At 39.7% G+C, this 20,459-nt stretch overlaps 1 protein-coding gene and 1 non-coding gene across 3 annotated transcripts in view; one reads left to right on the plus strand and one right to left on the minus strand.

The window, feature by feature from the left end:
* Positions 1-19,163, plus strand: part of sgsm1a (small G protein signaling modulator 1a) — a 34,816-nt gene extending 15,653 nt beyond the window's left edge. The window contains exons 4-26 of one of the 2 annotated variants that reach the window (XM_061729127.1): positions 4,214-4,376; positions 4,646-4,798; positions 4,889-4,956; positions 5,392-5,537; positions 5,974-6,111; positions 6,492-6,616; positions 7,223-7,290; positions 7,436-7,599; positions 8,045-8,180; positions 8,279-8,419; positions 8,963-9,092; positions 9,571-9,635; positions 9,763-9,908; positions 10,411-10,539; positions 10,630-10,812; positions 11,600-11,671; positions 11,898-12,854; positions 13,010-13,134; positions 13,645-13,727; positions 13,869-13,978; positions 14,091-14,187; positions 15,261-15,428; positions 17,504-19,163. In XM_061729127.1, the coding sequence (XP_061585111.1) occupies positions 4,214-4,376; positions 4,646-4,798; positions 4,889-4,956; positions 5,392-5,537; positions 5,974-6,111; positions 6,492-6,616; positions 7,223-7,290; positions 7,436-7,599; positions 8,045-8,180; positions 8,279-8,419; positions 8,963-9,092; positions 9,571-9,635; positions 9,763-9,908; positions 10,411-10,539; positions 10,630-10,812; positions 11,600-11,671; positions 11,898-12,854; positions 13,010-13,134; positions 13,645-13,727; positions 13,869-13,978; positions 14,091-14,187; positions 15,261-15,428; positions 17,504-17,592 (3,656 nt within the window). In that variant the 3' untranslated portion in view covers positions 17,593-19,163. The remainder of the gene's footprint in view (positions 1-4,213; positions 4,377-4,645; positions 4,799-4,888; positions 4,957-5,391; positions 5,538-5,973; positions 6,112-6,491; positions 6,617-7,222; positions 7,291-7,435; positions 7,600-8,044; positions 8,181-8,278; positions 8,420-8,962; positions 9,093-9,570; positions 9,636-9,762; positions 9,909-10,410; positions 10,540-10,629; positions 10,813-11,599; positions 11,672-11,897; positions 12,855-13,009; positions 13,135-13,644; positions 13,728-13,868; positions 13,979-14,090; positions 14,188-15,260; positions 15,429-17,503) is intronic. The other variant, XM_061729128.1, reaches the window with a different exon arrangement.
* Positions 19,164-20,330: 1,167 nt separating this feature from the next.
* Positions 20,331-20,403, minus strand: trnak-uuu (transfer RNA lysine (anticodon UUU)). Its single transcript has one exon. It is a non-coding gene; the product is annotated as a tRNA-Lys (tRNA).
* Between the last annotated feature and the right edge of the window lie 56 nt (positions 20,404-20,459).

Below are 20,459 nucleotides of genomic sequence, written 5' to 3' on the forward strand. Positions count from 1 at the left end.
CAGATGACTGGAAATAAAGGGCCGACGCAAAACCCTGGAAAACCTCTCGTATACCAATATCCCTCCTCCACCGAAATGTAATTGGCTGATTAGTAATTATCTCAGGCCCATCTGTGTGACGATCTTGTGTTGGTGTCGTAGCTATTCTGAGTGAAGTGTTGGGAGGCTGAATGTCACTGACAACTGTCCCTGTTGCCACAGTTACAGGATAATTAGAGGCAATTTACAGCTTTAGTTGTTTCCCCAGGTGTGACCCCGCAACAGACTTTCTTCCACACATAAATCACTGATGCTTTGAAACACATTTAACTGCTGTTTGTTATTATTCTAGTAAGAGAACTGCTTCTTTTCAACAGGAAATTTTAAGAAATAAACTAAGATTCCAGCATGTGAAAGACATTATGTCCAATTCCTTTGTTTGTGCCATTACTACTAATGCTGATGGCCATTTAAAAGGTACAGGTACAGACCAGGAAACTGAAGAATTTTGCTACAGTTTTGTAGACATTAGCTTTTAGAAAAGTGGCCAGGTCTGTGATTTTTAGTCTTTGAACTTTTGCCATCTGAGGCCACTTATGAGAGATGAGAGAATAAGAGCAAAAGCTAAAGTCCGAGACCTTTTAATGTGATGCTTTGTTCTGACATTTACTGTCTAGCTCTTGTAATTATATTTAGAAAAGGAGAAAAAAGTATGGAGCTAGAACAGTCTCAATATTCACAAATGCACAGGAGTCAGGACGATTTAAAAATGCACTGGACAATATTCACAAATATATTTCTGATGCACACACAAATATAACCTGATATATAAATGGCTTTTGGTCTGTGGACTTCTCTGCATTTGTGTGTGGATTTTTGAGACTCTCCTGACTTGCCTCAACCCACTAATGTCTTTTTCTAAATATTGAATGATCTGCAACCAGATATCTTCCTTGTTTCAGCCAATCATAAGAACGCATCCCACTCGGGACGATTTACTCATAAGCCAATCATATTAAGCCTTTCGAACTATATGCATGTGCATTTCAGTCGGTTCAACATGGCTTCCAGCAAAGACAGCGGAGCAGTTAATGAAACCTCTAATTTAACATGTTTGGCCCTTTTTTGTTTTAAGAAGTTGTTTAGCTATTAATCTTAATTGCTTTAATGTTTTAAATAATTAATTTGCATTTTATTGCATGACATTAGTATTTGATACATCAGAAAAACAGATCTTAGTATTTGGTACAGAAACCTTTATTAGCAATAACAGAAATCAGATGTTTCCTTTAGTTCTTGGCTATGTTTGCACAAGCTGCAGGGAGTTTGGCCCACTCCCTACAGATCCTTCAGGTTTCAGGGCTGTTGCTGGGCAATACAGACTTTCAGCTCACTCCAAAGATTTTCTATTGGGTTCAGGTCTGGACACTGGCTAGGCCACTCCAGGACCTTGAAATGCTTCTTACGGAGCCTTCTTAGTTGCCCTGGCTGTGTGTTTCTGGTCGTTGTCATGCTGGAAGACCCAGCCACGACCCATCTTCAATGCTCTTACTGAGGGAAGGAGGCTGTTGGCCAAGATCTCGCAATACATGGCCCCATCCATCCTCCTCTCAATATGGTGCAGTCATCCTGTTCCTTTTGCAGAAAAGAATCCCCAGAGAATGATGTTTCCACCTCCATGCTCCACGGTTGGTATTGTGTTCTTGAGGTTGTACTCATCCTTCTTCTTCCTCCAAACACAGCAAGTGTAGTTTAGACCAAATTAAAAAGCTTTATTTTTGTCTCATCAGACCACATGACCTTCTCCCATTCCTCCTCTGGATCATCCAGATGGTCATTGGCAAACTTCAGACGGGCCTTGACATTCGCTGGCTTGAGCAGGGGGACCTTGCATGCGCTGAAGTATTTTAATCCATGACAGCATAGTGTGTTACTGATGGTTTTCTTTGAGAATGTGGTCCCAGCTCTCTTCCCTCACCTCATGATCATTGAGGCCTCACCAGGTGAGATCTTGCATGGAGCCCCAGACCGAGGGAGATTGACCATCATCTTCAACTTCTTCCATTTTCTATTAATTGCGCCAACAATTGTTGCCTTTTCACCAAGCTGCTTGCCTATTGCCCTGTAGCCCACCCAGCCGTGTGCAGCTCTACAATTTTATCCCTCATGTCCCTGATGTCCTTCCCATTGTGGAGAAGTTGGCATTTGTTTGATTGAGTGTCTTTTATACAGGTAATTAGTTCAAACAGGTGCAGTTAATACAGGTAATGAGCAGAGAACAGGAGGGTTTCTTAAAGAAGAACTAACAGGTCTGTGAGAGATAGAATTTTTACTGGTTGGTCGATGATCAAATACTTATTTCATGCAAAATGCACTCACAATTGAAGAGTACCTATCATAAACAATACAGACTTCTACATGCTTTGCAAGTGGGGAAACCTGCAAAATCAGCAGTGTATCAAATACGTGTTCTCCCCACTATGTTTTTTGGAGCAATGACGATGAAAACAGAGAGAATATGACACTCATGAGTTTCCACTGCCCCTCCCTTCGTTCACTTCTCCTGGAGCTCGATCGCTCCATCAACCAAGGTTGCCTTGGCAACTCTACCCTCCCCTCTGACCCCTTGTGAACAGAGCCGCAGGATTAGCTCTGACAGAGAATTCAAATGTCAACACAACTCCAGGCACTGCCACGTAGGTCTGAGTGGGAAGCAGGGTTTCTGATCTTAGCCAAAGTCAATTAGGGTGTTTCAGCATGTCATTAAACCGTGTCCTGTAGGCCTACTGCTAATTGTTGAGAAGGAAAAGATAAAGTGAAGAAAATCAAACCAATGTTTGATAAATGATCAAGTATCTGAATGGAAATATTCCATCAACCTAAACAACAATTTAAAAAACAAAAACATTCTGAGGATTTAGCAGACTGACTTAATTTTTTTAGCTAAAAGATGCTAAAGGGTTCATTTCATTTAGGGGTACAGTAGCAGCAGTTCACACGGTTACCTCACAGCTGAAAGGTTATTGACTTGAATTACAGCTCAGTTTTTTCAGGTTTCTTGGTTCTGCGTGTTCACAGCATGTTTACATGTGTTTTGTCCAGCTTTGTCCATCGGAGGGAGTGTGAGGAGGCATGGCTGCTTGGCATTGTGTGGCCCTGTGATAGACTGGTGATCTGTCCAGGGGGTACGCATTGACCCTGAATAAGATGAAACTGGTATCAAAACTGATGGTTTGGTGGCCCAGCACTTGGGTGTCAACTTAAATGATCTAGACGTGCACAAAATAAGAATGTAACTGAATGCTTGTTATTTTGCATGTTGAGCACAGATTGAGTGTTGTTATTGTTTAATTGTAATGTATATAGTGATTTCCGAATGGATTATACTGCTGAAGTAACTGAAGCTATTTTGAAATAGGTTCATGATGTGATAGAAAATCATTTACTAAAAGCATGCAAACAAGTATCTTCTTTTGGCTTTCTCGAGGTCACCACAGCTGATCATTGAATTGATCATGTCACAATCCTCACCATTTATCCAGCCTTGGTAGTGGTTGGTGGAAATAGGTGCAATATGAGCTTTGTTATCCTCAACCCCACTTTTGAAAATATTTTAGCAAAAATTACATTTTTAGGGAATACTCGTTGTTAGTTGCAAAATTGCAATAATGGAATAACAAACAAAACTTCAACTAACTATCGTTTGTATTAGGATGTGATATTTACCATTGTGAGAGTTTACAGAGACTTTTCACCTTATAGTTTTGGTTTGTTCTCTTAGGATACCAACAAGCTTTTAGCTTTTTTCTGATGAAGACCAAAGCAAAGCTAAAAATCAGAGAGAAAATGACTGCTGGGGCTTTGTTCTCAATGTAAAAAGAAATAACTTTCCATTGATCCCAAACAATAAAGAAATATCTTTTATTTCTTCTTTCAGCTTTTCCCACAGTTGATCATTCAGTCTTAACCCATCTCCTGCATCTGTCACGCCACCCAACTACGTATTTCTTTATAGCCATTATTAAAATAACAAAAGAGTATTCTAGAAATTATAAGAGCAGTTTATCAGACACAACAATGTATTTTTTTGGCTTCTCATCACATTATTGTTTGAGATGTTTATACTTCTTTTCTTCTTTTTCTCTTCCTGTATACAGTTTTGATAAAGTACCTCCAAATAAGGATGTTTTTTGTGTCTTTTTTTCCCCTCGACCACATATTTGTGGCCACACAGTTGCAGTGGAGGCATGTGTGCTACATGGGCTGAAACGGCGAGCTGCTGGTTTTCTGCGTAGCAACAAGATAGCGGCACTTTTCATGAAGGTGGGAAAGAGCTTCCCCCCTGCTGAGGAGCTGTGCAGGAAAGCCCAGGAGCTGGAGCAGATCCTCGAGACAAAGTGAGAGATGCCTGCATCGCAGCCTGTTGCCACACATGACAGTGGGCTTCAAAGCTTGCATCAAAGTGTATTTGATTGCGCAATCAATGAATTCAAATAGCTGTCTCTCTGAAGCACACACTGTTTCTGCTTTGCTTTGTTCATTGAAAAGCTTCTAAATAATTCATGCTTGTACGCTTTTTGAAATTAGGGACCATCAAAGCTGTGTGTTGGGTTCAGATGGTATGGTTAGATCTTTTGGAAAGATATTTATGTATTTTCTTGTGCAGGCGAAGTCAGAGCTTGCAAAGTCAGGACAGTATTCGCAAGATGCCTAGGTTGCCAAGCCTCAACCCACAGGGAGTGAAAAACCTGTGGATCCGGACTGCTCTATTTGAGAAAGTGCTGGACAAGATTGTCCTGTACCTGGTAGAGAGCAGCAGGTATGTTGAGGAGAAAAAGGGTGTTCTGTTCTTCCATGCTCCAATGTTTCTGTATCCTGTAAAACGTCCCTTTTTATCATTGTCTTCCAGTAAATATTATGAAAAAGAGGCTATTCTAATGGACCCTGTAGATGGACCTATCCTTGCGTCATTGTTGGGTAATAATGTGACATTGCAAGCATTCATATAATTGAGTGTGATGATTTGATATCATGTTCCCAGATGATATTTGCATGGAAGTGTAAGATTACTGTCTGAAAATGAGTAGAGCAGAACATTATGTTATTCAACTATTTCTTACAAGGCAGTTTTTATACCACACTGCGCATCCAATTAGCCGTTATTGGTTTTGCACCAGTGAACAGATGAAACAGTTAGGAAGTCCATGTACTTTCATGAGATTCTTTGTATTTAATGTAAATAAGAGTAAATGTTGCATGAAGCCTCCTAATAGACGTTTCTAAAAAATGAACCTGTTAGTACAAAATATACTTCTACCCTCATTCTGTATTTGAATGTGACTTTAATGTTTAAGACAACTGAAAGCCAATCGTGTTGTCACTGACTAACTTTGCTCCTGCCTCCTGTGACAGTTGGCCCTTGTGCTTTGGAGTACACAAAGATGAAAACAGCAGATCACTTCTGGACAGACCCATCTGCGGATGAGTTGGTCCAAAGACATCGCATCCACGGTGGCCACTGCAGGCAGGATTCGCCCACCAAGAGGCCCGCACTGTGTGTGAGTGTGACATTATGGAGAGCACCAGTTGACCGTGAAGAATCAGGCTCAAACTTATTTTATTTTTTTCCCATGTGTACACTTTTACTCTGATAGATTGGCTCGCATGCACTGGCAGATGTTCTCGTCTGAGATGCATTAAGTGAATCACAGTTTGTCCCAGGAGAAAGAACAGCGTGTATCTGCACCCATCTCCTTTGTTCAGTTGTCGTGTTGTCAGTCAACCAGGTCAACTCGGCCTATTTTACACACCGCAGTGGTTTTTACGGCTGAAGGTGCTGCGCTCCCTCCGTGGGTGTGCGTACGGGTTACTTGCAAAACAATACTGATCTCTGGCCTCAGGATCAAGGGCGGCTGCATCGGTGCACATGAAGGAGCGGGTGTTAGTCATCACTTTGTTTTCTTGTTTAATGTTGTTTGTGTCTGTGCCGCGCAGATCCAGAAGCGACACTCCAGCAGCAGCATGGATGAGCGCCCTTCCCCCTCACCATCAGCTCGTGAATATGTGGAGTCACTGCATCAAAACAACCGGGCCACTCTGCTGTTTGGCAAGAACAATGTGCTTGTGCAACCGGTAACTTTTTGATTGCTCTTTTAAACATAGAGGTAAAGACCATGTAAAACTGCATTGTATGCTGAAACTGTTAATCAAATAGTTGTCTCTACAGAGTCTTAGTTTCCTATAAATCTCAGAACATCTGTCTCTTTTTTTTAATTTTCTCTTCAACACAACAATATATTCAAAAGCCTGCATTTCTTCTAACCACAGACAACAGTCTTAGTAAAAATGTTATTTCATTTTGTCATTTCTTTTTCTCACACACAACATAATTGATTAGTCTTTCCTCATAGCATTTTTTTCTGTAACATCAGCACCATCTTCTTGAAGTTTGTACTTGATACATCCTCACCTTGTGCTCTTAATGAAAACCTGTGTCCTGGTGGCTGTTTCAGAGGGATGACATGGAGGCTATCCCAGGTTACCTGTCTCTGCACCAGACTGCAGACATCATGACACTAAAGTGGACACCCAATCAACTCATGAACGGCTCTGTTGGAGACTTGGACTATGAACGCAGGTGCAAAGTCACACGACCACAAGTGAATTATTATGATTATACTGAATCTATCTGCAGAGCCTGCATTCGATGATATTAGTAGTCTCCTTACCAGAACAATAACTAACATATGAAGGGCTTCCGCAAAGACACGTAGGCACTGCGTTATTGCTTTGCTTGTTCGCCGTGCCGTTTGTGCAACACTTGAGTGTTTCTGAATAATGCAGTGCATTTGTTTGTCGCTCAGGGGCTCAGCGCACTGAATAACGCCGCTGATCTGATGAGGCCTATTTTCAGCACACAAGCACACAAGCAAATGGTCTATTGACTGAGACGCTGTCAGACGTCTCTCAAACTTGCAAACCATGTTATGTTTAAGTCTCTGCACATGGTTTCTCTCAACAAAAATTGATTATACTGTTAGGTAACTGCACCTGCTTATGTGTTGTTTACATCCAAGATACCAACTATTTTTTTTTTTTTAGACATAAAATGAATGTCTCTTGATTTATTTTGTTAATCGTACATAAACATGACCAATGGATTTGTTCTTCCCTTGTAGCTCGTGACCTGGTATGCAGACAAACCTGAGCTGTAGATTTACGGACAATATTTACTTTTTTTCAGTGTATACTGGGACTATGCCATGACTATCTCTTTAGAAGACATAGTTTATTTGCACTGTCATCAACAAGGTAGAAACCTCTACTTTGCACTACAATTTTAAATCTGAATATTTACCTCAATGTATCTTATTTTGAAATTATTTGCAATTAGACAGAAATGGAACTTAGTGTAATTGAATAAAGAAATCCACTCTTGTACATCTGCCTCCTGTAGTGGACAGTGGGGGGACGGTGGTGCTGGTTAGTCAGGATGGGATCCAGAGGCCTCCACTTCGCTTCCCCAGAGGAGGCCATTTGCTTCAGTTCCTCTCCTGCCTGGAGAACGGCCTGCTCCCTCACGGCCAGCTGGAGCCTCCACTCTGGTCCCAGAGGGGAAAGGTCAGCACATCTTAATTGACTCTGTAGCCTCAAATCCAAACATAACACAAAAAAATGCTTGACATGCATTCAGAAAACATCAATTATATACTAAATTTGCCTTTTCTGATAAAGAAATCAATAAAAAACACATTTGGATTTCATAAAATGGATCCTTTGCCTTACTGATGTGTTCCGTGGAGGGACACTGAATATGCAGCTTAATGCTCTCTCAGCACCATCACACAACAAATGACTACTTAAATCAATAGATGCTTTTGTGAAACTATGAACAGGTTTTGTTCTTGCAGTTAAACTGAGAAACAAACACCAACCACATGTGTTCAAGCTCTATCAATAGGATTACACTGGCGGCTGTCGTCATCTGTACCCTGGTGTGTCTTAAATTAGCTCTAATTTTGGAGCATCTCAGTTGCCGGCTTCATTTTGATTTGTTTTTTTTCAGGGAAAGGTCTTTCCTAAACTGAGGAAGAGGCTTCCTCCGGGATCTGGATCGTCAGACTCAGTCTCAGACAAGGAGGAGGACGAGGCCATGGACTATGTCTTCCGTATCATCTTTCCAAACAGTCAGTCAGAGTTTGGTGGGTTTCTACGCTGAAAAGCAATTTGACATGAGCAGCGCCCCCGAGCTTCTAGATTATTACATTTTGATGAAAATGTTACTCCTTGTTTGTTACAGTGACTGTATCTCACCCTCTCCGTCTGACTTCTCTCTCCCTTCAACTGAGTGAACATCCCCCCTCCAAAACAGGGACCCTGGTGGTACCCAAGAGGTCCTTGAGCTGTCACGAAGAATCCTGCTCACTCACAGGAAGCAGCTGTAACACTGTCACACCTCGGCTTTTACGTCCATCTGTCAGCGTGCCTTGCTTTAATTTCTTACATCTAATCTCCTCCTGGCCTGACCTGTGCCTCTGGCAGAGTTTATTGATGTGCTGTGTTATTAAAACCACATTGTCTCACACCGCAGTAACCTTTTAACAACCTTTTAACAGCGGATGGGGTGATTGATCAGATATGGCTGCTGAATTGAGAGAAGCTCTTTCTCTTCTGATCTTTCTCTTTCCTAATAATGTGATAACTACAATGGCTTTGGGCTTTCTAATCAGTCATTAATTCCAGACTACTAACGTGTTCTTGTTAATGTGCTTTCTCTTGGCTCTAACAGGAATCGCGGTCAAATGGACATTTCTAAATGATTATTAACAAGTCATAATAATAGCACTGTTCTGCTTTCATAAAAGTGTTTACAGCTGTGCATCTATAGTGCAAAATTCCTTTGCTTTTGTGAGCTTAAGTTGAGTAAGACTTTGAAGGGATAATGAGGGTGTGTGTTTTTTTGGTTGTTTTTTTTTTCATGCAGCGACTCCTCCAGACCTGATGGATCAGGGAGGTACAATATGGCACCCCACGCTCAGAAAGTTGTCGTGTTCTTCCTGCTCTCAAGGGAGCTTCTCTGATGGGGTGACGCACAAGGGTTGCAAGCATGAGAGGTGAGAAACTGGCACAAGCGCGACTGAGTCGTGTTTGATTGTGAGGGGGAAACTAAAGGTTGCATTGATAGTCACGAAGAGGACGACAACCACAAATTGGAAACTGAAGATAAAAGAAAGATATAAGAACCTAGAAACTAGCAACGGCATGACATTTAACTCACTAGAATGGGGACACTTTTGGTGAAATACTTGATAAGCATGTCGGAAAAAAGACAAGCATCTCGGCTAATTTGTTCTGTATGCCAGAACAATACTTTATTATTAGATAAAGGCCATCTTCAAACCTATAATAAGCCTTAGGTTAGAGATAGAGGACTACATATTCAGAAGAATATGAAAAAATATCAGTGTCTTGAGATGGTTGGTTATATTGCCGTTAAATGATAGTCTTATAAAGAAGGAGCGCTGGGTAGTTGAGCTATCGTGAATGGTTCTTTGAACCAACTCAAGTAATCTTTGCTGTATCTCTCTGCAGGACTCCTCTGAAGCTGCTATGTGACAATATGAAGTATCAGATCATCTCCAGGGCCTTTTATGGCTGTATGTGACTGCTTACTCAATATTATCTGTTTACGTTCTCTATGAAAATGCTGCATATTTAAATACAGTAATCTAATGATCATTTGCTACTTCAGCAGCAGACTAAATAAACTGTATTGCCAATCAGGGCTGGCGTACTGCCGTCACCTGTCCACTGTTCGTACACACCTCTCTGCACTTGTCAATCCCACAATCGTGGCATCTGACGGGCCCTGCAACGCCTACCGAGGACTCACCACAGACGTGTGGCAGACATTCCTCAAGAACAGCACAGTAAGCATCACCCGCGCGACTCTGCTGCAAGACAGACTTCACATTAACGGCTGGCAGAATGCTGCCCACACACTCATACACATTCACATGCACTCCCAGCATCTCCCTCTCATTCTGTCAGTCTCCCATCTCATCTTTATTCATCCTCTGTCTGCTAATCATGCAGCTCCCACTGTTAGTCTGACAATAGTGTGCACGAAGTGTGACTAATGACTGTCCCTCTCACATGAAGTCCATATCTACAGTTACTTAGGACATTATCACATTTACGTTGCATCATTGATAGTTTGACTGGGGAATGAACATCTGCTTATTTCAAAATGTTAAAGCTTTCAGGCTTCGGTCATGACTATGATTCTCACTTCATCAACGGCAGCTTGTAGTTGCCGTTGTTTTGACGCTCCAATCAGTGGATGGGACATAATTGCCTTTAGTTTAAATGAAAGAGGCCAAATACAAAGATAAGCACTGAATATCTTAAAGTCATGCCATGCATTTTCAGGCCTATGAGGAGCAGGAACTCCACCGTCTGGTCTATTTTGGTGGTGTGGACTCCTCGCTGCGTAAAGAGGTGTGGCCTTTCCTGTTGGGTCATTACCAGTTTGGCATGTCAGAGACCGAGAGGAAGGAGGTTTGCTGCTTTCAAGATTATGCCTTCACTTATTAACTGTCTTTTTTTTTTTTGAACATCTGACCCCTGGTTGTTCATCTTTTACCACAGGTGGACGAGCAAGTTCGGGTGTGCTACCATAAGACACTGAGCGAGTGGCAGGGATGCGAGGAGATAGTCCGCCAGCGAGAGAAGGAGCAACATGCTGCAGCGCTGGCAAAGTGCTCCTCTGGGGCGAGCATAGACAGTCCGGGTCAGAGGATGGTCCATCACGATTCCACTGTGAGCAATGAGGTAAAGCAGTAATATATCCACAAGATTAACTGCACCGAAATGGTAATTCAGAGTTGAGCCTGACCTGACAAGAAATCAGTGCTTATACAGGACTGTCTCAGAAAATTAGAATATTGTGATTTTCTGTAATGCAATTACATAAACAAAAATGTCATACATTCTGGATTCATTACAAATCAACTGAAATATTGCAAGCCTTTTATTATTTTAATATTGCTGATCATGGCTTACAGCTTAAGAAAACTCAAATATCCTATATCAAAAAATTATAATATTCTGGGAATCTTAATCTTAAACTGTAAACCATAATCAGCATTATTAAAATAATAAAAGGCTTGCAATATTTCAGTTGATTTGTAATGAATCCAGAATGTATGACATTTTTGTTTTTTAATTGCATTACAGAAAATAAAGAACGTTATCACAATATTCTAATTTTCTGAGACAGTCCTGTAGATGACATGACAGAAAAGCAACAGTTCTATTGGAAGGATTAAAAACATGATGAGCTTTGTTCCTAGGGATCAGAAATTCACAAGCCTGATCATATAAACTTGGTTCTTTTCATTTACATCACGGTTAACTCAACTAGTGTAATGTATAGCGTTCAAAGCGTAATTTTCACTTGGAACTGGAGAGTATCTTCGCGCCTCCTTTGGCAAACTTTTTAACAGTAGAGATCACTGGAATACACTTTTTATGTGAGCGCAGCATACAAGTAAACAATAAGGAAAAAACAACAATATATGACCATGTTTTTTCTCTTGTCTTGTTTTTCATTTTGTAGTCCCAGTCATCCCAGAGCTCAGACAGGCAGAGTCTGGCTCGCCTGCAGAGTGATTCTAGCAGCAGCACACAGGTATGAAAAAGCCACACTAATACAACATCCATGGATTTCTGCAAAACAATTAAGCAATAATAATAATAATAAAAATATTTTATGCAATATTTCTAAATATACAACTCAAGTAATGCATAAAACATTTTAAGCAATACTTCTCACTGCTGCATTCTCTCTCCTACTAGTTTACATCCTTCCACCCTTGCCCTGGAGTAGTATATTTTCCTTTGGCTTGTTTTTTCAGGTGTTTGAGTCTGTAGAGGAGGTGGACCAGATTGAGATGGAGACCAAAATGGAGGAGGCTAAACAGGCACCAAAGATGCCAAATGGAGCTCTCCAGAATGAGACAAGCTCTCCCGACTCTGGGCATCCTTCCTCTCGAAACTTTTCTATCACCTCTGGCCTGTCAGACGGCTCCTTTAGCACGGAGGACAGCTCTGCACCTGATGCCAACCACAGATCTGCAGCGGCGCTTCAGGTGTCACAGAGCTCTGTCAAAGCAGCAGCAGGGGGAGACACCGAAGTTCTGCCACAGTGGCTGCACAGCCAGGTGACAGGTGAAGAGAAGGACAAAGGGAAGGAAGTGGAGAAAGCACCTTACGTGACAAAAATTGCAGAAAATGCTAAGACTGAGGTGGCAGATGAAGACACCAACAAAAAACTGTCCGTTTTTGTGCCTGAAACACAAGAATCAGTTGCTGCACAACATTTTCCAAAACAAGCGGGTATGAATACTGAGGAAGCTCCCAAGCTTGAAGAAAAAAATGTGAAAAAGATTAAAGAAACTGAGAAATCAAAGGTTTCACTGACACAAGAGGAAGATAAAATACTCAAAGGCACTGCAGCCCCTGAAGTTGAAAACGATCTCCCTCTGTCTGCAGCCTTCTGTGCCTCTCAGAGAGATGAGGCTCACGCCATGACTGAGTCTGATGAGTCTCCTTCAGCTATAGAGATGGAGGAGATCCCCAAGGCCAAAGTTTCAATGGTGCCTTGGAGCAGGAAGGGACATTGTGAAACCTCGTCCTCCTCTGAGGACTCAGCTTCTCATGTTGAACAGAGGCAGCTGGAGGCAAAGCTCAGTCCAGATGCAACAGTATCCACCCTGTTGGAGCCAGCGATGGAGAGCCTTTGCCCTCCTTTTGACTCTCTGGCCACATCTGATGGAGTGACCTCGCAAGAATTATCTGGGAGTCCCTTCTCTGTATGCACTCTGTTTTTAAGATAATTAATTCATTTGTGAATGTGCTACTTAAAGTGGTGTCAGGGCATGCCAGAAAAATTAGTAACTGCTTTATTCTCAGGTTTATCAACTTTATAATAAAGTAATTTTATCTTTCATTATTTTGTTTGTTTCAGCAAGAACTTTTGGACCTATATACTCTTAATTTGCACCGCATTGAAAAGGATGTCCAGCGCTGTGACAGGAACTACTGGTACTTTACTCCCGCCAACCTGGAGAAGCTCCATAACATCATGTGCAGGTAAAACACTGACACCTGCAGGGAAATAAAGGAATAATTCAATTAATTTTCATCACCAAGATTTATTCTTCCCTTCTTAAACAATGTTCCTTAATTAGAACAATTATCTTTATTATTTTTTAGCAGTGCCTACCGCAGAAAAAATCTGTCATAATGTTAAATAACGCATTAAGTTGTGTCTGGTCATTCCTTTTTTTTTTTATTACGGTAATAACAAAATGACAATGTCTTCTCTTGTAATTAAATGAAATGAATGCGTCTTCAACTCTAGTGTATCAGCTAAAAACTCCAAAAAAACTCCAAAACTTTATCCATGTACTGTAAATACCTTCATATTCATATATTTAGAACTGTGAGAAGAACAGTCAGGGGTAGCTTACTTTGGATTAAGAGGCATAGTAACCCTGATAAATTGTGAAGATTTATTTGAAAAATGTGGGGTGTGTGGAAATGCCTTTTAAATTTAGAAGAAATCAGATAAGTTTACCTCTCTTGGTTCTATTTTTATAGTTATATATGGAAACACCTTGACATCGGATACGTTCAGGGAATGTGCGACCTTCTGGCTCCACTTCTAGTCATTTTAGATGATGGTGAGTCAACAGGCTGATTCACTTCTTACTCGCCTCGTTCTCTGACATGTGATGTATTTTTACACTTGTGAATAAAAAATCAAAGAAGACTTGCCCCAATCGCTTTCTCACTCCAGCTTCCCATCTCTGTCCTCCTTCCAGAGGCCATGGCTTTCAGCTGTTTCACTGAGCTCATGAAGAGAATGAATCAAAACTTTCCACACGGAGGAGCTATGGACACTCATTTTGCAAACATGCGCTCTCTAATCCAGGTAGAGGCAGCGCCAGTTTTACACATGCTATAAAAGCCACTAAACCAATTTGTTTCTTACAAATACTTTTTTTTTTTTTTTGCCTGAATCTCCCCTGATCCCCTCGGCAAAGATCTTGGACTCCGAGCTGTTTGAATTAATGCACCAGAACGGCGACTACACCCACTTCTACTTCTGCTATCGCTGGTTCCTTCTAGACTTTAAACGAGGTAAAGTGACAGCAAAGTCCCAGAGCGATGCCAATTAAGAGAATAAAAGATTTACTACGTCTAAGCGGCTGTTTGAGGTTAGAATTTCCAAACATTTTGGAACATAGACATTTATTAAGGCTTGGAAAGAATTTTGAGTTTTATTCAGTTTTAGAAAACAATTTGTTAGAGTTGTGGTCCACAGCATAAAGTCACACCACACACTGCAAAAACAGCCCCTCTAGAAATAACCCTAATATTTAGAAATGTAGTCAAAATGGTCTTATTTTATGAAAAAATCTCTGCGTTGTTAAAACTAGCAAAATAGTCTTAAAAGGTCCTTTTTGTCCGTTTTGATCTAAGCTGTTTTCACTTTCTTTGAAATTGGTCTTTGCAGTGCAGTTCACTATTTCTTAATCACATGGGTTTATCCTTGTGTTGCTTCCGCATAGCCTCAATTTCAACACATCTACTGTGCCTCCTCGGCTTTCTTATCTTCTTCCAGTGACAGGCTAGTCTCCAACACAAATTCCTAAACACTGATAGTTTAAACCAAGAACTAAATGGACACGTGCTTGTTGGTGGCACGTTGGCAAGCAAACAAAAACTTTATGAGCTGAGTTTAGAAGCTGCTGAGCCAGAAAACTGGAACTGAATCCCAACATCAATCTTGACCCTGCTGAACAATTGTAGACTTTACGCCCCATCTGACTGTGTAGATGTGTGAAGAAGGCAATAACTCTAGTATGGATTTTTACATTTGCTCTGAAGGCATTTTTAATGTCACTATTAATTATTCTGTTTGTGCAGTATCCATTTTCACACACTACCAGAAGTGGGAAACGATAAAGGACAGCCCCGACCTCTTAGCAGGAACATGCATCAAAGTTTCCAAGCGAGATAATGTGCAGTTTGGGATTTTGCAACTAGCAGCTGACAAGAGTGCCAATACATAGACAAAATAAAACAAAGTACCTAGAGATGTCCTGGGAAAGACAGGTTAAACCAAAGAAAAGATCAAATAAACACATGACTAGGAATAAGCACAAACAACCATGGCAAACTTCTGTTCCTTTGTGTGTGTTGTGTTCCAGAGCTGGTGTATGATGACGTGTTTGCAGTCTGGGAAACCATCTGGGCGGCAAAGTGTGTCTCCTCAGGTCACTTTGTCCTCTTCATTGCACTGGCGTTGGTGGAGATGTACAGGGACATCATCCTGGAGAACAACATGGACTTTACCGACATCATTAAGTTCTTCAATGGTAAAACACAACAGCTTACAGCCACTGTTCACAAACTCAGCAGTGTGCTGTAATCTGTGTGACAAAAGTACAAAAGAATATTCTTGACAGTATGGCAAGAATATTTGCAACGCTGTCAAGTGTCAGCCACTGTCAGGTGGCTGTCATGCTGCAGACGGATAAAAATAAAAGAATTTAATAGCCCTTAAATGTGTGTACAGCACTATATCGTCTCACATCTGCGAAAGCTGCAGATTAGTATATGCTATTTGTCATTTCTGCCTGTAAATATACAAGTTGTTGTGTAATCTGTGGCAAGAACTTGATCGAGTTTGAAAAAAAATGAGAAAAAGATTAAATCAATCCACAAAAGTAAATCTGTTTCTCTAAGCTGGTGTTTAGTCCTTTAACATCAGCAGGGTCTGTAGGCAGTTCAATGCATTTCTGTGAGGAAGGCAGAATAGTTGGCTAGATGGAGTGGATGGTTGGTTCATGAGTAGCTGTATTAAGGTAAAGGTGAGAAGTTCAAGGTCCTCACTGCAGGCAGCCTCAGTTTGAGTCCCAGCCTATTGTCCTCTGCTGCATGTCGCCCCTTATGGCCAACTGCTTTACTGTGTAGACCCGTTTAACCCACTTCTGGCAGGCACCTTTTGAACTTGAAGGTATCCACTAGTGCCTACAACTTCTTTCAAAAAATTAAAAAAAAAACACTATTATGAATAGGGCTGACTTAAATTCCCACTTAACTGTCACACCGAATCTGTATTTCATTCAACAGCACTTTACAGACACAGTCTTATCCGGGCTTGTCACCATCTACGTGACAGTTGCTTGCTATCAATGTTTGAAGGCTGTCTTTCAAACAAAAAGATGATGATGAGTATAAGGTTTGATTGGATGGATGTTTGTTTCTTTATTAAGCAAGCAAAGAAAAATGAACTTTCAATTAAAAATCAGTGGCCAATAAACACTCGTCTTACATGTTTCCAGTTTAGGTCCCGCCCAGGAAATCCAGCACGGAAGCTTGTAAAACTTTTAGACTCGCAAACAAAACTTTTCAAACAAAACTTTTTATTTCAATTAAATATGTTTTTTTACACTAAATGTTTTTTAAACTAAAAAAAATCTGATTTTTGATTGACAGTTCATTTTTCTTTGCTTGCATAATTAAGAAACAAAAATGCCTCGATATTTGATGGTCTCTGTCTGTTGGTCTCTGTTGCAGAAAGATGTGAGAGATGCAGAAGTGCTGTGCAGATATTATAAGCAAGCCTGCAGCTGTGGCTATACAATATGAAATGGACACCTACTGCTGATGCGTTGGAACCTGGAGCAGTGTCTGGCAAACATTGGTCATTTTGGAATTACGGTTTAATGAGGATCGCTGTGCTTGTTTCAGTAATGGCATAAAGATTAACATAAGCGTTCTCTTTGCTTATGAAGCTCATTTAGAGAGTGTGCATTTATTATTTATGAACTGGTTCCAGCCTAAAGGTCCCTCTACCAGGAGAAGACCCAGCAGCTATTAAAAGTTGTATTGAGAATATTCAAACTGAACATTGCTGCTCTTTATGCCCTCAGTTTTACACAAGCTGAGAAAAAATGCATAGTATTTCTAGATCTCACTCCTCCCTGGTGATAAAACAATGAGACTTCTGTATTTCAAAACTCCCCCAGGTGTTTGTTATCCACAGAGCTCAAGGTTATTTAGATTACAGTAATAATCTTACAGCTGTTACTAACTACATTTGGAGATGTTGTTTTCTGCTTCAAGGCTTAAGAATTGAAGTGTTCCTGCACAAGTGCACGACTGTGCAATTGTCAATCAAACAAATTCTCAATTTGATTTACGAGTCTATCTCTGTGCAAACTAAGCAAGCCTCAAGGATTCATGAGACCCACGAAATATTTTTATCAAAACACAACTTGTCTTCATTAATGAACTAAGAACTCATTTTGAGAGAATAACTGACAATTCTTGCAGGCACCTTTTGAACTTGAAGGGATCATTTTTGTCCCATCACACAAGTCATTATTGGCCCTCTTGCAGTGGTAAAAAGATTAACCTTCATTCTTTTTTCTTCCTCTCCTTTCAGAAATGGCAGAGCACCACAACATGAAGCAGATTTTGACCCTCGCCAGAGATTTGGTGAGCAAGGTGCAGATGCTGATAGAGAACAAGTGATTGTGCTGTTTGTCTTCGTTTCCTTCCAAGTAAAGTGGTCAGCTGTAGCAGTGCAGAAGCAAAACAGACATGAACACACACTCTCACACAAATGCTCACCAACACTCCACAAAGATGTTATAACAAAAAGTTTGCTGCTATGAGCCTTATTGACAGTATCTTATGTGTTATTTGTTCTTTCAGCAGGTATATGAGAATATTATGCTTAATATATGTTGTATGTGCAGATGAAAACAGATGTAACTGAGAAAATCACTAATTTCTACATATTTTGTCAAAAAATCCCTCAAGTGTCAATATTAATCCTAGTGCACTTAATATCAAATATCTTAATATCCACTTGCACATTTCAAATCAAAGACAAAGCTGAATTCAACCAGAGAATATATTTATAAGAGTTTATAATAGTTATTTTAATAGTTATCAGAGATATGTATCAGCAAGTTATTCTCTTATTCTCATCCCTTAATGAAAGAAAGAATGTCTTTAATATTCTTCATGTACAACTAAATCAAATAGATTTTCACTGACTGATTCAGAAGGCTGGTGGCCTGAAATGTAACCCAAACTCTGGTTCTGTTTAGCACTAAAGGTTCTGAATTATTTAGCTTTCAGTCCAATTTCATTGATTTAACATCCAACTGTGTTTTCAATGTCCTTGAGCTGCCTTGTCTGCCAGATAGCCTACTACTTGTGTACTATGTATGAACTGTTGTGTGTCCTCAGAAAAAAAACAACACTAAAAGTATGATGAATTTATGTTTAGTCTTGTAAAATCATAATCATTGATGGATTTATGGGCAGAGATTTATATATAAAAGGACCTAATTTAATCATCCTTGTGAGTTATTTTCAATTATCCAGTGAACCTCTGCATATTTTGTAAATTGTGTGGTTTTCTCCCCTTGATTTTTGTATTTTATTGTATTGTCTGGTGCCTACTTATTAAATCCGAGTTTAATTTCAGTTTTCATATGACTATTAAGCAGCGATATCAGAAGCAGTGGTAACTTTTAGTTACCCAATTGAACAAGGTTGTTGTTCCAGATTCTTGGGTTTAACAGTGGTTGAAACCAAGAGATGGCTATACGAAAGATGTTGTAAAACAAATGTTCAACTTGAGCTGCAAACGATCTCATGTCATGAGGTGAAGTGTTTTAAAGTGTTTGAAATTTGGAGCGTGGCTTTAAACCTCAATTTACCAAATCTCTTGCCAGTCATTCATAGCCAAAAACTTTAGTAGTGTTGACATTGTTTCTTTGTGAATGCTAACAACTTTCAGAAAACATGTTTTAATTTATTGTAACATTTATTTATTTAATTATTTATTGATACATTTTCTCACTCAGATGCTGCTCTCTTTGTAAAGCTGTAAGGCTTAATTTTGTGGCCTGTTCTAAATGTGTATTGTAAAACTAACAAATTCTCTACCAGTGGTTGATATATACATATATATATTAAATGGTATTTGTCCTTATAAGAAAAATAAAAATGGAATCATTATTTTTCCAAAATATATTGTCATGCATTTTACTACATTCAATCCAACTGATGCTAAAGAGAAACACATAATTAAGGGCATTTTTTGAAATGGTTCAGTTAATATTGAACAAAAATGATTTTCTTATTAAATAGTTTAAAAGCTATTAAAAATAGCTGCTTGACAATTTATACTTTTTTCTGAAAAAGTATACTCGTAAAGAGTTAGTAAGTAGCAATCCTGTATTTTTTTGTGTACAAATCAAATAAAAATGATCTGATCATAATGACTCTGGGTATTAGAAAAAGACAACCACAGATGAACAATTCATAACAACTTGTCTTCACAGGAATAGATGATCCAGAAAATGTATCTCAAAGTCAAACCATGCAATCTTCAGAGACATACAAGACCAAAAAAAACACAAAAACAATAGTATATTTCAGACCCTATAGACTCCACTGAGTATATTAGAGTCCTTAAAACAATAACCGGCGTACACTAAAACTGACCAAGTCATACCCCATATAGCATTACTATATTTTCTTTTTTTTTTCAATATTTTTTATTGGATCCAGGCAAAATACATATTGACAGTGATGCAGTCAGTATCCATTTTCTTTTTCTTTTTTTTTCTTTTTTTTACAACAGAAACACTTAATCCCCAAACCCTATTCCCTTAATAAATTCCCTCCCATCCCACCCACTCATGGACCTCGTATTAACCACATAGCCGGTATGAGAATAATCAGTTCCATTGATATGAAAATGGTAAAACAAAATAGGAAGGAATGACATAATAGAGGAGGAGTAATTATATGAGTAATACACAGCAAACAACATAAATTAAATGAAATAAAATAATTAACTATCAGCTGTAAAATGATATAATGAATCATCACTTGCCATTTATTAAAATGCTAATTGTGTAAATTGTGGAGGGGGGCTCAGTATCGGCAGGCGCAGGGCAACATTGTTATTTCTCCTATTGCGTACCTGAGCGCCAAAAGTTTATATAGTGGACTGCGGACAGGCAGGAGGAAAGCAGACCACTATGGGGACACTTCACTGGAAGGGAGTTGAAGTAGTTGAGTAGCGGCCTCCAGTGTGAGTAAAATCTTCCAGAGCATTATAACATTTTCTGATGAAATATTAAATATTGTAAATAAAAAGAAGAATGTCTGTGAAAAAATAATCATTACAACTTTATGTGCTGCATATCGTGATGCTGAATGAAAACATGATAAAGAAAAACATACGCCCGAACAGGGACTTGAACCCTGGACCCTCAGATTAAAAGTCTGATGCTCTACCGACTGAGCTATCCGGGCGCTCTGTGGACAGTCATAGTCTAGCTGGTTTTGAAAGAGCCGACACTGAAATCTGC

Source organism: Cololabis saira, chromosome 9, assembly GCF_033807715.1.
Source record: "Cololabis saira isolate AMF1-May2022 chromosome 9, fColSai1.1, whole genome shotgun sequence".
Classification (NCBI taxonomy): domain Eukaryota; kingdom Metazoa; phylum Chordata; class Actinopteri; order Beloniformes; family Belonidae; genus Cololabis; species Cololabis saira.